The sequence below is a fragment of the Nothobranchius furzeri genome, chromosome 5 (assembly GCF_043380555.1).
Source record: "Nothobranchius furzeri strain GRZ-AD chromosome 5, NfurGRZ-RIMD1, whole genome shotgun sequence".
NCBI classification, from domain to species: domain Eukaryota; kingdom Metazoa; phylum Chordata; class Actinopteri; order Cyprinodontiformes; family Nothobranchiidae; genus Nothobranchius; species Nothobranchius furzeri.
In genome coordinates, this window is record NC_091745.1 from 59,511,592 (window position 1) to 59,529,685 (window position 18,094).

Sequence of the window (18,094 nt, forward strand, 5' to 3'; positions counted from 1 at the left end):
GTAAAACCAAAGGAGACAGACCCTGATCTGATCCAGTCCAGAACTTTTGATCAGGTCCTCGTTTCGCAGCAGCCAGAATTCCAGTAATCCTTTGATGTACTTCTGGATCAGAAGTTCTCCAGACCTTCTGAAGGTCTGAAGAAATTTGTTTTGACTTAGACAGATATTTTTTTTTTATTTTGGTTCTTTTCTGGTACCCATAGATTTATGTTCATTGTGATTAAACCCTAACAACTGAGAACCGGATCCAGGCAGTACGCAAACTTGTTGTTTTTAAAAAATTTTCTGCTGAAGGCTCCTTCCAGGTTCTTTTTGTTTCAGATGTTTTAGTTAGACAAGATCTGTCTAAGAGTTCTGGTACCCGTTTGTGTTCTGTTCCTCTTCACAGATCAGACCTTCCAAAACCGGTCCTTGTGTCACGCTTCAAGCAGTGCAGCAACGTGAAGCACCAGGTTCTGGCTCACCTGAAGAGGCTCCTGTCGCTTAGCCCCACCCATGGGTAGAGGTTGGGCCTCCATGTCACGGGCTGATGTGGGACGAGCTGATGGAGCAGGTGGTGACAATGGGCTGACCTGGGTTCTGCTGGACACCAGAGGGCGCCACAGACTGGCAGAAGGAGGACATCTTCTGTGGACCATGCACTGTTAGACTTTGCTGGCATTTGCTAGTATATTACTGTAAAATCAACAGTAAAATACCTCTAAAAGTGTTTGCAGTGTAGTACTGTAATTTCCATGCACTGTTAGACTGTGATGTCATTCCTATAGTATATTACTGTAAAATCAACAGTAAAATACTTCTAAAAGTGTTTACAGTGTAGTACTGTATTTGGCATGTAATGTGAGTAAATTCAACAACATCACATATTTTTCATGGTACGTCACTGTTTTAAAGAAAACAGGTAAAGTACAGCAAATATAAAAATTTGGTATACCTCTGAAATTTTTCTGTCTGTGGTTTTTCAGTGGACATTTTAAAATACCTTGCTCAAATCTTCATTCAGAGTGCATTGCCAAAACAATTCTTTGTGAGATCACCAATGAAAAAACACTATGCCCATAGTAAAGAGAAAATGCTTCAAGAATAAATGTTTTAATTGAGCTATTATAAAAGCATACAGTATGTAAACACTCACTAAAATCTGTTTAAAAATATTTTAATTATGATATAAAAAAAAGATTGGATGCTTTAACCAAGCCTACATTGTAAATAAAAAAAATCATCTCAGATTAATAAAATCATATTTAAGCAAATCTATTAGTCCTACTGCCTAAATGACAGTAATTGACATCTGCCTGGTGGGCGATTTAAACTGATAAATGTTTACAGAATTTTATCAAAAAACTGACATGATACCAGTTTACGACTTTATAATTGTAAGAATTTTAATGTAAAATATTCCATAAAATATTGATCATTTCAAAATTCCATCAGTTGGTTTTTTTGTTGCATGTTTTCATAGCAATATTATAGGATAATTACAGCCACCAAAATTATGCTGTTGTCTATCTATTGTGTTCACTATAGATGTAACAAAAAATTCAGACAGCTATAGATGAAATCTTAAGGAAATGGGCCAAGGAAGAACTCATCAAAGGTATTTTCCACCCCTAGGTATGTTTTATGTTGTTGGGTTTCCCAGAATTAGATAAGTGAAAAATAATTCATCACTTTCACCTGATACAACCTGGATATTTGCTTTCCAAACAACAACATTGGAAACACAATATATGATCGATGTCTTGCACTTTTAGGAAAAGAAGAAATAAAAACATTTTCCAAACGCGTATCTCGAATGCGACCCATTACAGGGGAGTTGGTCAGTCTGGTAAGTATTTTACTGCATGTGTTGGCTTTTAAACTAGCTATAGCTGTGATCTTCATGCAAATTCTGCAAAATGGTCCCTGTCCATAAATGTGTAAACACCTTATTGAAGTTACCTGAATGTTTTAAAAACTGACAAACAAGGTGATTAATTTTCAGCTGCTACCCATGCAAAGTAATGTGATGCTTAAAACCAAATTTGTTAGGATCTACAAACAATGCATAATCTATTTTCAATTGTCAGCATGTGATTGTATTTTGGACTGATAGCCAAAGCTAGCTTTTACTTAAAATATCTGATGTTTTCTTTTTGTAAATATCCTATGTAAATAATTTATTTATTCATGTAATTGGAAAAAACAGTTCTCTGTTTATCATTTTCTTGAATAACTTTTCCCTATATTTTTAGTCACTCAAGCACATCTCAGATATGAATAAGAAAACTGCTTGTGCCAAAATGTTTCTGCTACTTATTGTTTTGCTCTTGATCAGTTTTTCTTTTTCTTTTTTCTTTTCAAAGGTAAAAGGATTTGCTTCACATTTTCTGTAATGGAGACTGCTATAAAAGTCTGTTTGTTTCCTTGACTTCTCTTGTGTATGACATTTGTTTTCAATAAAGTTAGAAGCAACAAAAAAACAAAGGCTAATTTGACAGTAAGTGTTTGCAGGTGAAGGCTGCTGGCAGTGCATGCTGTGATATGCAGAACAGGTTGGAGAGGTTTAACTCTGATATTGAGGTCAAATAATTTTCCTTTTTGTGGCCATTTTTGAGGGGATGTTACATTTTAGGCATATTTGAGCTTTTTATGACTATTTAGCCTACTGTTAAGGTACTGTTTGGTTTTCTATGCATTTTTGTTGTATTGCTTAAACTATCCCTGGAAAAGAAACTATTGAAGATATAGGGTACTTAAAATGTTTCTCTGTAAATATTGTGGATTCCATGCACACAAATTTATATTGTTCAGTTCACATGTTAGAAGCCATAAACACAATGCAAACTATATGTTTTCTTGTGGAATTGAGAATTGTAAAGCCACTTTTAAAACATTCACTGCCTTTCGTTCCCATATGCACAGAAATCATAGACGAGGGGAGAACACTGAGGAGGAGATCTGGAAGTTCACTGGAAATCTTAGCTGACAAGTTCCTGGATGTGAGTATGTTGGACAAAATATTAAAACTCTTTGTGTCCATCTGAGGATCCATATTAAAGATGGAAAAAAAGTATTATGCCCATTTAAAGGTTGCTCTAAATATTTCAGTGTTCGAACATCATTCTCTAGTCATATTTCTCGGAAACACATGCAGTCAAAGACTGTTCAACAGACAAGTCAACAAGAAATTGGTGACATTAACATGGTACAAGGACAGACAGGACACCTTAGAAGACAGACATTTACAGAATGCTACAAATAATGAAGAGCCATTTCTAAATCAATTGGCAATGTTTTATTTAAAAATGCAAGCTAAAATGCTTTTGCCAGCCAGCACTATACATCATAGAGGAATTCCAAGATCTTCACAGCTCTGGAGTGCACAATGTTCTTGGAAAACTGTTTGATAAACTTTCTGCATTTGATATACCTGAAGCATCTATAAACAATATTATTCAGGAACTTTCACAAAATGACTTCCTATCACATTATCCAGAGCTTATACTTCACTTATTCATTTATGGACTCTTTGGTTTGAGAGCAAGCTCTCTTATTTCAAACAATGTTCAAGAAAAGTGCATAACTTTGTCAATTTATGCAAGACTCTGGCTGAACGGCATCAGCTACTGCAGTCCTACCTCTTGGCAGGGCAAATATTTCCACCTACAATTTAAATCATTGGGGAAGCGAATGATTATAGACATCATCTTTACAACTCTGCCACTCAGGATGCTGTGACAAAAGCAAACGTCTCTAATCATAACATGCTAGATGTGTCAGCAGTTGTCTACAAAGGTACCAAATATGTCAAAGGTCATGTTGTTGTAGCAGTAGATCACACTGATGAGAGCACTGAGTTTGGGAAGATAGTTGTGATACTTGTTAATGATTCTAAATGGTACTTTGTACTAGAATTGCATCAGTCAGTACGCCTTATTGACCTTGGACTTCATTGCCTACACTGCCCTACAGACAGAAGTTTGTGTGTAAATGCTGACAGTCTGATGGATTATTACCCAATACCCCTTTATAACATGACAGATCTTTTTGTTGTTTCCCTGCACCATTCAGTTTCTTCATGATTTTTTCCTCTTATATTTCAGTGTTGGAAATTGAATATGAAATCACATGCATCCTGCCGGAATTGGAGAGACAGAAAGTACTGTCCTTTGCAGACCACCTGAAAGATGTCATTGGTGTCCAACAAAAAAGTGACCTTCTGTTAGTAGAGGCAGATGATCTCAAACATTTTCTTACACCAATTCAAATACGTACCTACTTGCATTTAAGAAAGGTTTGTATACATCTGACTATTTATCAGCTGTAGGTCACACAGGTCACTGATTCATTTCTTTTTTACATTATGGCCATCAGTTGCCAATTTCTTCTCACTATACCATTCTGGATGTTTAACTACAAAGCATTTTATTCAAGAGACTTTTACCAGCTATTGGTATGTTTTTCTGTTTTAATGGAAGAAATCAAATAAAAAGATAATCCAGTGCATTTTGTTTACATCTTGATCTTAAATATATCCAACTATTATATAAACAAGTGTGCAGGTGTGTGTGTGTGTGTGCACAAGTATAAACCTTTTATTTTGGGAGCCTTTATTTTATTACAGTATGTTACCGTTTACTCATATCTTAGTAAAATATGACATGAAAAAGGTAAATTACTGCCCACAAAAACACAGTACCCTCTGACAGCGTTGACTATTTTCAGTAGCAAAAGTGTATGTTTACGGTAAATCACTGGAAAAGGTATTGCAGCATACCTTGAAATGAGCTTACGGTAACATACCATAAACATACAGCACAACACATATTTATTAATCACGGTATAATGTTGCATTATTGATGTAATTTTCTTGTGAAATATATTACGGTATTTTACTGGCAACACTGTTGCCGGTGAGATACTGGCAACAGTGTTGCCAGTATCTCACCGGCATGCAGTCAGAGGGTTTTTTACAGCAATAAAATATACGGTATAATTCTGGGATCAACACTAAGTGGTAAGTTACCGTTAACCATGCATCACGGTGTCATGCTGGCAACAGTGTTGCCAGTTTATTACCGTAAAGTGGATAGGTAAAGTCTAACAGTGTGGCCACGTGTTCGGACCCACATCAGAACCGCACCGGATTGACTCCTGATCCTCAGGCGTGAAAACGGAGGATCACACAGAATATGAACATTTATGTCATCTTTAGGATAAAAAAATCACCAAACATCTGTTTAAAAAAACAACCAACAGCTCTTTATTTAGGGTTGTATTTTATTAAATGTATTATTATTATTATTATTATTATTATTATTAGTAGTAGTAGTAGTAGTAGTAGTAATATTATTAGCCCCTTTAGTAAAACTGCTGTACGAATTTGTTAGTTTATAAACAGCTAATTAGTTTGATTGTTTCTGACTCCAGATCAGCTTTTTCTTTGTGTCATTTTGAGTCATAATTCATGGTTAATTAGTTTAACTTCAGGGATAGAAAGTAGAATGAAAAACAACATATGAATCTGAGGTAACTTTATTTTATTATATTTCAATAACGTTTTTAATTATTGTAGTGTCTGAGAAACCAAAAGGAATCATTTTTGTTTTATTTTATTCTAATATTCTGTTTAAAGACAATATTTTTTTCTTATTCAACACAAACAAGCTTTGCAATGCATCATGGGAGCTGTTGCTGATGAACTAGATTAGAAATAAGGTAAAAGAAAGGTAAAATCGTTCAGATTTACTTAACCATTCTGTCATAAACTGAGAAATAAAGAAACCATTTGTTGTGATGATCTGTTCTACTTCCCATGGGTTCACCACTTGTGGGAGGGGCCAAAGGGGTTGGGTGCAATGTGAGATGTGCAGTGGCCAAAGGCAGCAGAAGCTTATGCACTAGCAGGTTAGACTACCTGCTCCTTCAGTGGAGGGGGTGCTACTTCTGATGACTCCCTTTTTCGCCTGGGGGACTTCAGCGTTCACAGAGAAAATGACAGTGAGACCTGAAGAGGTGTGGTTGGGAGAAATGCCCTCCCTGATCAGAATCAGAGCAGTGCTTGTTAATGGACTTCTGTGCTTGCCTGGATTGTTTATAATGAACACTATGTTCAGACATAAAGGATGTCCACATGTGCTCTTGGCATCAGGATGCCTTAGGCCACAACTCAATGATCGACATGTCGTCGTTTCATCTGATCTGTGGCCGCATGTCCTGAACACCTGGGTGAAGAGTGGTTTAAGAGCTTTTAACCGACCGCTACCTGGTGAGTCCAGGTGGCTGACCACAGCTGTGACTGCAAGGTGGTCCGTGTCTGTCACTGAAGAAGAAAGAGCCCTATCAGGTGTTGTTGGTCTGTGGGACTCCAGAGGCAGCTGATAGGCATTGTCAGTCCAAGCAGAATGCAGCTCAGGTTGTTGCTGAGACAAAAACATCAGAGTGAGAGGAGTTTGGTGAGACCACGGAGGAGTGATTCTGGTCCATTATCTGGCATCTCAAGATGGGAAAGCAATGCACAACCAAAGATGTCAATGGTGATGACGGTGTGCTGCTGACCTTAACTGGGGGATGTTGTGGGTCGGTGGGCGAAGTACTTCAAAGACCACTATTTCAATGGCGGTGTTGAGGGGATGTGACACGTTGTAAAGTGGGAATCTGTTTTCATGGCCAAAGGATCAGGTCTCACAGTGTTTCGCAGCCAAGTGTGAAGCAGCTGGGATGAGAATCAGTTCCTCCAAACCTGAGACCACATTCTTGCAGTTGGACTATTGCAATGGTCTCCTAAGTGGTCTTCCCCAAAAAGCTGTGAAGCAACTGCAGCTTCTTCAGAATGCTGCTGCTATGTCTTAACAAGAACCAAGAGAACAGAGCACATCACTCCTGCTCTTAGATCCCTACACTGGTTACCAGTAAACTACAGAATAGATTTCAAAGTGCTCCTACTAGTTAATAAATCACTCAATGGCATGGGACCAAAATACATGTCAGATCTCATTCCTGTATATACACCCAATAGGGCTCTGAGATCCTAAGGAAACAATCAGCTGGTAGAACCTCGGGTCAGAACCAGACAGGATGAAGATGCTTTTAGCTACTATGCTGCTCACATATGGAATCAACTCCCCCATGACCTCAGATCTGCCCCAACTCTAGTATTGTTTCCATGACTACCTAAAATAGATCAGATGAAGTCATGTGACTCCCAGCAGGTCAAAGGTAATCTGAAATATTAATTTAGAAGCTGTTGGGCTTGTCTACTGACGGCTGATTTATGTAATCTGCTCCTCTATAAAATCTCAGATTCTTCTGCCTGACAGATGAGAAACATGGATTTATGACATCATAGCCAGGAGTTTTTATTTTATTAGTTTGTTTGTTTTGTGTAATCTTGGATCAGACTCCAGCAAAGCAAATTTACAATCAATTATTCTCTCAGATGACTTATTTTCTTTTCTCTAACAGTTTCTCCTCTGAGCCTGGAGCTTCTGGTGTTTTGACATTTCTTCATAACCTCCAGCTCCTGTTCAGCATGATCCAAACAGCCATCTTTATCTGAAACAAGCCTGAAAACACCCCACCACAATAAAAACCCTTACAAATATAAAATCGGCTGAACATCAACAGGAAACAGAAGCAATCAAAAAAACTGAATCTATATAAATTGTGTATTAACAATCATTAATAAATGAAATTATTGAAAAAAAGTCTAAAATCCCCGAGAAACAAGAGTCAGACCATCAAATATTTAGTCATAATTTTCCCACATAAAGAAGAGAACAAGTTTATTTGTGTATCTGGTTGTGCAACGGCATGAAAAACCTCCTCATGGGTTGTTCTGAAAGAAAACTTAGAAATAAAAGGCCGAGAGTTCTGCCAGAGTTCTTTGTGGAACAACAATGACTTTTGTGTAGCGAAGTAATCTGTCAGGATTACAGCAACAACAGGATCAGCAGGAGGGAAACACCAACCTGCTGATCGTAGATAAGCTGCAGAAAGGTTCAGTTTTACTGTGAAGCTCGCTCATATGGACGGGACCGGGTTTTCTTGACTGGGTTTAACATCCATTTGTCTTCCATCAACACCTTCACAGTTTAGAGTTTCCAGAAGGACCAGGGTGTGTTATCTCTCTGGAAAAATAGACTTTCTCTCTGCTTTACAGATTCTAAATGTGTGTGACCCAAAGTGAGGTGTGTAGTCTTACAGGTGATCATGATCCTGTCATATTACCATCATGCTCCCATTATATTCCCATCCGTTTCCCATCATATTCTCATTCTGTCACCTTCATGTTTTCCATCATGTTCCCATTAGATTCCCATCATATTTTGATCATGTTCCTATCAGGTTCCCTTCATGTATATAAAGTTAAAGTATATATGACCTTGCAAACACTTTATTTCATGTGAGATGATATGAAGTGATTGTTAAATTAGAAAATTCTGAGTATTATTAAAATAAAGTTTCTGAAATTGAGTATTTATTTTTGATACACTTATAAAATGCAATTTCTGCTCTTTGTTTTTTTTTTCTTTATGGGTAACTTAAATGTTGATACTCAAATATTAAAACACACTGATTTTATTTCACAAATATAACCAAATATTAGTCCATCTGGTAAAAGTGTCATTTCAGTTACTTCCATGTTAGTTTTGGAAACTGAATTTCCCGAAGGAATTCACCCGAGGGATTAATAAAGTTTTTTATTATTTATTATTATTATTATTCTTTCACGTTAAACGTTGATGCTGACATGTTTCAACAGTGATAGGTTTTTCCTTCTTCATATAGAACAAATATTAATTCTGAGAATGCGAATTAAATATGAATCAATGAATTAAATAAGTAAAAAGGAAAAGCTAATGAGAAAGATGATTATTTTGTTGTGACTAACGATAATCTATATTGGAAGGCCTAAGGCGGAGCTAGCATGCTTTGTTGCCGGTTAAGCTCCACCCATTTTACTTTCTAGCTCTGTCATTGGTGAAACTAAATCCATCTCAGACTCGTGATTTTATAATGGAGCTGTCAATCATAAAAAGGCGGAATTTAGACCCCGAGTTAATATATTCCAGGCAGTTGTAAAATCGTGGCGGAGAAAAACGATTGAAGAGCCGGCGGTAGTTAGTTGGATGAACTTGGAGGACCAGCGGCGGATGAAGAAGAGGGAGAAGACTTTTCACCGTGTTTTTCTGGAGATGGAGGACGACAGCAGCGAGCAGATGAAACCGCTCCTCACATCTGTAAGTTCCGCCACTGTCTCTCCTCCGCTCCGGTGTACCTGTTAGCTGTCGGCTAGCGCCTCCTCAGCAGGCTGGAAGGAGAAGAACCGCTGCGAACCCCCGTGTGTCTGCGGGACGGAGTCTACGGTCATAAAAAAGTTCCGTTAGCCAGAGCTAAGTTTGGTTAAAGCGTTCGTTAGTTAGTGGAGCCCGTTCACCTGGTGGGAAACAAAGGCTGGCAACCGAGCGCTTTTGTTTTTAAGGACCACCACGTTGATGCCAGGAAGTGAAGCGAACTCAACGGACTCCCTTTAATAAACCGGTGATTTGAGGTTCGGAGACCCTCCGCTGCATATTTCTACGCAAACAAAAAACAGTTAGAAACATTTTTGACGTATAATTCGCTAATCTTCCAATCGGCGCCGGTTTCATCCTCCTTTATGAGCATATTTAGTTCCGGGGCCGTTTTCATACCGGCATCGCTGTCATCTGTCTAACCGTCACCATCACTCGTTTGTCAGAGAAAGGACCACGTTTCACGTTAAAAGTGACGGGATGTGTCTGACTGTAGGAAACGTCTCCGTAGAGGACTTTGTGAAACCCGTTGTGGAGAAAAGTTAGCGGAGCACGTGGCGATGATGTGATTCACATGTAGGTCATCCGGTGTGGCCAGCAGCCCGGAGGGAGCGGGACCACCGAACCCAGCCCCGATGGGGATGATGCTGACCTCGGAGAAGAACACAACTCATGTGAATCAACTCAGACAGGTTGCCAGGATGCTACCGTTGTTGCCATGGTGACGGGAGGATTAAAATCCCATCTAATTCTCTGCAGTTTTTGTAGATAGGAGGATGTTTAGGTTGACACGTGGATCCTTTGAGACCTCCAGCTGTAACAAGCTGAGTGACGTTCAGGAGTCCCTGTCAACACAGATGAGACGTAACCTGTCCGACTAGCAGAGTGATGCTGTTAAACTGGTTCCATAGTCTGACTGAGCTGCTGACATACACACACACACACACTGGGCTGAGATGTTTGCTGATTTCAGGATTTGATTTTCCTCTAAAACCTTTGTTCCTGCTGGTTAGATTTGGTGGATTAGTGACACCTGTGGTTCTTTCTGAGTCCCCATCCCAGGTACTGGATGAGGGTTTGATGGACCAGGTGTGTTTGAAGAGTTTCATTTCTGCTCAAAGGGTCAATTCAGACCTTTTGAAGTGGATTTCTGTGGAAACATTGTGAACAATGATATCATACCTGTTTAGATGGCTCTTTGAGCAGCCTTAGTTTGATGAAACAGCATTCAGTCCTGCTCAGACAGATGTGCTGAAGGCTAGTCTGGTCAGGTTCTAAGTGAGTTTTTTGTCTCTATGAAATCTGTTTAATTTTTTTTTAATTTGTTGAATTCAACTTTTTATTCAATTTTTAAAAATGATTCTACCAAAAATTCACAAATATCATTAAAAACACTAACAGTAAAATGGTTTCAGATCAGATCTGCTCTCAAAAGATCTGAACTCATTCGTTGCCATCCGTTTCCTGATCGGTAAAGCCCTTCGCCGCCAGCGTTTCTCACCGTTTTTACTGTGTAAGAGTTATAGAACGTTGCACGCTAGGATGATGTCGACACCAAAATAAAGCGGAAACTCGCCTCTTACATCAGGAAGAATCCTTGCGTTTCGAGCTTTATCCGTTCTTTCATAATCAGTTGTTGAATTGTGATCGGGAGAAGCTTTTCCGGTTCGAGCTTCACTTTTTTTACAGCAGCGGCCCAAAGCGATCTCCTTACACATGGATTTTCTGCTTCCTGATCACGAGACATGTGACGTATGCGGATGAAGATCGGCTTTAGAGCTGAGGTGTTTTTTCTCACGGTGTGGGGGCTCGTTCTGATGCCCACACAGTAAAAAAATGTAAATGACGACTTGAGTCATCAATGGCAGTGAATGAGTTAAACAGATAATCAAATTTTGATTTTTAAAATCTAACATTTCATGTTATCAGACAATAAAAATGAAAATGTCTTAATTCTAGTTCTGTGAGATGAATCTATCAGCAGCTCTGAGCTTTACAAGAATCTGTTATTGTATCTGCTCTCAGAGCCAGATTCCACGGATCATAGTTTAAATGTCTAAAGCTGAAATAAATTCTGATTTAAATGCTTAGAAAAGTAAGACCCAAAGAACAGCTGTTTGTTTTCTATATAAAGAATATAAGATGTAAACTAGTCTGATGATGATTGGATATAAAAATGTTTTTGTCACCTGGACTTTTCTTTTTACTAACTCGTTTGAAGTTGAGCTCAGAAACATGATTTATCACTGTAAACATGGGTTTAAAACGCAGTTTTATGTGTTGAAGAACCAAGCAGTTAGTTGCTTGCGGACTGTTTTGCTGGTGTGTGTGTGTGTGTGTGTGTGTGTGTGTGTGTGTGTGTGTGTGTGTGTGTGTGTGTGTGTGTGTGTGTGTGTGTGTGTGTGTGTGTGTGTGTGTGTGTGTGTGTGTGTGTGTGTGTGTGTGAGGGGGGGATCTTGTAAGTGTGGCGCTGGACATTCAGCTGTGGCGCAGTGCCATGCCTGATCCTATGTAGGGGAAACACTGGCATGGATCGCCATTGTCCCCACTGCCATTGATTTTGTAGCTGTGGCTGAACCTATGTAGGGGCCCACTGATCACCTTGCGCTACTTTTGTGTTGGGTAAAGATTGCGAGTGTCCCTTCCCATCAGCCCACCCCCATCGTTTTGACTCGCTGAGTCAAATTTAACCAAACTGAATCGTGGACTAGTCAAGGAAAAGGGGCATACGTCGTGTAGGTTAGTTTACCCACCCTGATGCTAACTGATCAGCTGTCAATCAAAGTCCAGCCCTCAGCATGTGGGGGTGTTGAAAGTGACCAATCCTATGAGGACCAGTGGATTCTCTGTCATCCGCCTCCAAACTGGAAAAGTGAAACAGATTTTAGCAGAAATTCCTTGAAAGAGCAGGGCTTAAATCTCAGACATGTTTTTGTTTCTCTGTTGGGCTTTATGGGTGTGAAAGCACTGAGCACTCAATCAGAACAGTGAGTTAGTTCAATAATCAGGAAATATGAAGTTTGTTGTTTTCATGTAATTTTAATCTGGTCTAAATTTTTCCTGAAGTGTTGGGTCAGACCTGCAGGTCTTGACAGATGAGTTTGTAATGTGATCAGATCCAGTTGTATACTATTGCTAAGCGCCGAGGCATGTCTGCTAAACCCCCGGCTCTCAGAGTTGTTACTCAGATTGGACTCTGGGTCGGGTTTCACGAGTTACTGGTACCAGAGGAGAGCTGCCTCTAAGTCGTCAGGTTGCTGAAGTTTCTGGAACTGGGTTCTGTTTGTTTCACACATTTTTCACTCCGTGTTTATTTGATGTTAAAAAGGCAAATCTGAAAATTTGTGTGTGTGTGTGTGTGTGTGTGTGTGTGTGTGTGTGTGTGTGTGTGTGTGTGTGTGTCCTTGTGACGGGCTGGAGACCTGTTCAGGTGTGACACTGCCTCTCATCCACATCTGCTAAATGGGAACAAGTGGGCCTGGAAGATGGGTGGGTTACTGGTTTAATGGGAATGACCAAATTGAGAAATAGACTTGACTCTTTTTTTCTCCATCCTGTAACATAAACCTGGTGTTCTCCTCTAATTGGACCTTTGGCCCCCTTGAACTACCTGTAATGAACTAAAATGCCAAACTATTGATTGAATGTTTCATGTTCAGAACCAAACATTGGCGCCTTTTGATATAAACAAAGATTTCCTGTTTTTGTCCAACCAAAGTTCTGCTGCTTGATCCAGATCGTGTTCCCGAGGAACCCGTACTAGCTAGCTCTAGAAGTCTGGAACAAATCAGATGTTTATAAAGACGGTTTGTTTGATGGTAATCCACAGCTCTGATCTGGGATTTGAACTCTTCTGTTTTAAAACCTTCAGTCACACATTACAGGAAATAAAAGTGTGAATGAACTTCCCTGAACCCCATTAGCATGCAGAGTGTGTAGCGGTGTTTAAAACAGCAGATTCGTGACTGATTTTCAGATTTTACCTCCGACAGTCGGAGTGAAGGCCGGTGTTTTGGTGCTGCCTACAGAGTAAAGGGAAACATCAGAAATCTGCTGCTGTGAGCGGCCTCTCCTAACCTCCAGCTGTGGGTTTATCATCAGGCTGTGTCTCTATGCGGTACAAACCGTTCCACCAGGCCTGTAATGTTTAATCTGCAGCTGACGTCTCGTCTGTGGACGCTCCATGGAAACGAAGGGGAACTCTCTTCATTCAAATCAGCCTCAGCAGTGAACAATGCAGCTGTATGAAGCTGGCGGGCCGCTGGTGGTGCTGACCTGGTGCTGCTGACCCAGCAGCTTATTGTGAGGTGCAGATGGAAGCGGAAGTGGCTGCTGTCTGAAAGCTTTCAGCTCCACAATAATACAACATTTATCAGACTGTTTGATCTTCAGCAGCAGAGGATCAAACGCTGATTGTCCCAAACTCAGTCAGAGCAGAGCTCCAACACCCTCCTGAAGCCTGGAAACATTTTACACCCACAAGTTCTAAAAGGTTGATGATTCGGAAAGGTCTTGATTCGAAAAAGGGTAAATGCCTTCTCCGGGTCAGGGATGAGGTCCTGCCCCAAGTAGGGTGTTCACGGTGTGAAAATTTAACCTCACGGTTTTTGTAACCAAAATTATCACGGTTTTCAGCATTATCGCAGTATTTTTTCAAACCAACGTGTTACATTTTCAGACAACTAAATAAACCCTGTATATCAGGAAAATATTGTCCTCAGTTTGTGTCTAAATTTTGCCTAAAATGTGTTATTTTGTAATTATGTTGTTTATTTGTTTACATTGTTCCCCTTTAGTCTTTAAAATACCAATATTTGCCCATAACTTCTTTTTTTGTCTGTTTGTCATCATTTTAAAAATATTAGATCAGATGATACTCAGTACTCAAGTAGCCTTCTAATCAGATACTTTTTTACCCTTACTTGAGTAATAAACCCTATATCAGGAAAATATTGTCCTCAGTTTGTGTCCTTCCAGTGAGCTTTGCAAATGTGGGAAAATGTCATCAGGCAGTAATTGTTGTTAAATTCATAATTATTCTTGGAGAGAGACCAACTATTATCTGCCCCTGGGAGCCCCGTAATGCATAGCGTCATTTCAACATGGGGGTGTCTGCGACACGGTTTATACACCGGTAGCGGGCGCTGCGGCTGCTTTTATATAGCGACTCGTTGCATTCTCCCTCAACCCTCACGAGTGAGGGGAAAACTGGAGTGTGAGATCGATAGGCGGATTGTTGCTGTATCTGCAGTGATGCAGGTGTTTTACCGGTCTGTCGTGGTGAAGAGAGCTGAGTCAGAAGGCAAAGCTCTTGATTTACCGGTCGATCTACGATCCTACCCTCACCTATGGTCATGAGCTTTGGGTAGAGACCGAAAGAACGAGATCGCGGATACAAGCGGTTGAAATGAGTTCTCTCCGCAGAGTGGCTGGGCTCTCACTTAGAGATTGGGTGAGAAGCTCGGAGTAGACCCACTGCTCCTCCACATCGAGAGGAGCCAGTTGAGGTGGCTCGGGCATCTGGTTAGGATGCCTCCTGGACGTCTCCCTGGTGAAGTTTTCCGGGCACGTCCAACCGGGAGGAGACCTAAAGGTAGACCCAGGACATGGTGGAGAGACTATGTCTCTCACCTGGCCAGGGAACGCCTTGGGATTCCCCCAGAGGAGCAGGCCCAAGTGGCTGGGGAGAGGGAAGTCTGGGCCTCTCGACTTGGGCTACTGCCCCCGCGACTCGACTCCGGATAAGCGGATGAAAATGGATGGCTGGATGGATGGAAGTTCTAAAAGGTCTGATGGAAAAACAGATTTAGAGTCCACATATTCTCCATGTTTAACTCATTTACTGCCATTGATGACTAAAGTTGCCATTTTAAATCCAACCGCTCGCTGCAATTGATGACTAAAGTCGGTTGCATTTTTTTAACGGGGCAGACCTGGAAACGAGCCTCCGCTCCATCAGAGTAAACATCACAGCTCTAACAATGATCTTCACCCATGTGTGTCACATGTCACATGATCAGGAAGCAGAAAATCCATGAATTGGGAGATCGTTTTGGGACGCTGCTGTGACAAAAGCGAGGCACACACCAGAAAAACTTCTGCTGCTCACACTTTGACAACGGATTGTAAAAGAGTGGAAAAAGCTAGGAACACGTTGATTCTTTGTGATGCAAGAAGTGATTCTACTCTTTCGTTCAGTAGTTTGGTGTTTAAGTCATCATAGAGCACAATGTTCTGGGACTCATCACAATACGGTAAAAACACTCAAAAGCAATGGCAGAATTTTTGTGTTCACACAAACTAATTTCAGTCAAGGAAATGATCATTAATGATATTTAGTTTCATAAAGGGATTGTAGAGTTGGGGTATGAGAAAAAAATCTCTCAGATCTGCAGGATCTGGAACTAGCATCATTTCATTATTATAAAACGTGTTTTCTCCAAACTCCTCCAGCTAACGACATAAAGGTGTTTCTGTAAATCTATATTTAAAATTTTAAATGGCCATTGATTAAACAGGTAATAATACTTACAAATAAATCTCTACTTTGTCTCTACTCCTCTCTGGAGTCACCCCGGCAACGGGCTCTCTGTGTCCACAAAAACGCCCTCGTGTGGACATTTATCAAACCTTTCTGGATGAGGCAGCAGATCTGTTTCAGGGATCAGGAGAATCAGAAAGAAACGAACTGCATCAGTGTTTTGCCCTACATGGCTGAAAGGTGTTCCAGGTGACTCGTGTTGACGTCAGCTGACCTGTCCTCGGGTCTCTTGATGGTTCCTGCTGGGCCCTGAGACTGGATCCCACCCGATAGCCTTTTGGGAAAGTTGGAAGACGAACATGTTCTTCCTGATTAGACTTTGGTGGCTTCAGCTTTAATGTCAGTTACTTTTGTTCAGAGAAGACAAGAGTCTTTGTTGTTTATAATTTAAGTCGGAGTCAGCTGATTGTTTTGTAGAGGAGCAGCAGCAGCTCTCCATGGAGGGTGGACATGGTTCTGAAAGCAGAAAGTTGGTTCCTGGAGGAGATGAGATACTTTTCATTTGAAGCAACCATCATTCTGTGGATTGTCTTTAACATTTTACAGACTAAATAAAACAATGATGATGATCCACAAGCTGATAGGTAAAATAAAGACAGATGATATTAAACGCTCCATCTTTTTTGAGTTTAGGGTCCATTCAATTCAGGTCAGCTAAAACAGCTGAATGTGGAACCAGCAGGTTCAAAACAAGCCAGAAAAACACAAAACATGATTTTAGTTCATCCTATGACTGCATCACAAGGCACAACCTTTAAAAACTTTAAATCGGCTTTTATTAGTCAGAAATGTGACTGATCCTGTCTTATCTGTTTGTACTCATCATTATTCAGCTTGTCGGAACAGAAACTGAACTGTTCACTCTGGCTGGGACTTCCTGTTGTCTGACATGTCATGGTGATGTAATAGTCTCCAGCCCCGCCCACCTGTTCTGATTGGTTCGTAGCTCTCTGCCATTGGGGGAATACTGATCCGTTGAGTCACTGATAAATAAATAGTTTCAGAGGCCTGGACTTGGGTCGACATTAGACATGACATGAAATCTGGCTTCTTGCAGCCATTCTGATGCATCCCATAATTCATCACTGCTGCAGCCTGATGCAGTAGGTTTAACCTCTTTTAGATTCAGGTAGTCATGACTCAGCAGACACAACTGGATAATAAATCTGAGTCACACGTGAGAATCATCAGACTGACGGAGCATGATCAGCCGGCTCAGGGCCAGATATTTAAACAAGGGCTGCATTCCACTTCTTCTGATGCACATGCTGGCTATCAGGCTGTCCATCATATACACACAAGCAGAACTTTTACTAAATGGAATGTGGCATTGGTTAGTACATCAGAGTCTTTTTTTACTAATTTACCACTAATGGACTTGGTAGTGCAGATCTGGCTGTGGAAGCAGTTCTTTAGCCACCAGAGAGGCCCAGACTTCCTTCTCCCCAGCCACTTGGGCCAGCTTCTCCATGGGAATCCTAAGGCGTTCCCTGACCAGCCGAGAAACACAGTCCCTCCATCGTGTCCTGGGTCTTGCTTTAAGGCCTGCGCTTGGTTGGACGTGCCCTGAAAACCTCATCAGGAGGCATCCTAACCAGAAAACCTTCAGAGTGAACTTGTGTCAAGCAGGGTACGGATTGGTGTTCTTTGGTGTGTACAGCGCTGATAATGGACACAAGCGTGTGTGTGTGTGTGAGTGGGGGTGCCTGGTGTGAATTGTCCCACAGTTCCCAGTGTGTTTAGTAAATGCTGCTGTGGTCCAGATGTGGCTTTTCCTCTCAGCTGGGTGTCCTAAAATGGAAGCAGCAGCTCAGACTGAAGCTGTCTCCTTGGAGTCCTGGGAGCAGATCTGAATGGGATTTGTCCCTGTTTGTTTGTTTGTTTGTTTAACGTTTTTTACTTTTATTCAACTCTTTGTTTTCGTCAGCAGGTCTGAAAATGAGTTGACTCTAACCTCAGATACAAATGTGACAAATCACACAGTAAATTTTCTGTATTTTGATTAGTTTATGTTGCATAAATTGAGCCCATCCTTCCTGTTTCTGTATTGTTTCAGTGATCTGAGGCACATTTTTATCCTCAGAGCTGGTATGACGTCGAACATAAATTTTCTCTGCTGCATAAAACTTGATCATGCCTCCTGTTTTGGACACTCGGTCCTGGTTTGTGTCTCCTGGCTCGAGGGAAAAATTTCGTTCTTCAGCTGATTAAAGCACTAACATGTTCTCCAGCTCCTCTCACATAAAGAAACTCTACCTTCTGCTTGTAAAACTAA

The 18,094-nt window shown here is 40.7% G+C and overlaps 1 protein-coding gene across 3 annotated transcripts in view; it reads left to right on the forward strand.

Annotated features, from left to right (window-relative positions):
• The first annotated feature begins 8,957 nt into the window (after positions 1–8,957).
• slc4a7 (solute carrier family 4 member 7) overlaps positions 8,958–18,094 on the forward strand; it is a 49,370-nt gene continuing 40,233 nt past the window's right edge. For all 3 annotated transcript variants that reach the window (XM_070551804.1, XM_054740796.2, XM_070551805.1), the window contains exon 1: positions 8,958–9,224. In XM_070551804.1, the coding sequence (XP_070407905.1) occupies positions 9,114–9,224 (111 nt within the window). In that variant the 5' untranslated portion in view covers positions 8,958–9,113. The remainder of the gene's footprint in view (positions 9,225–18,094) is intronic.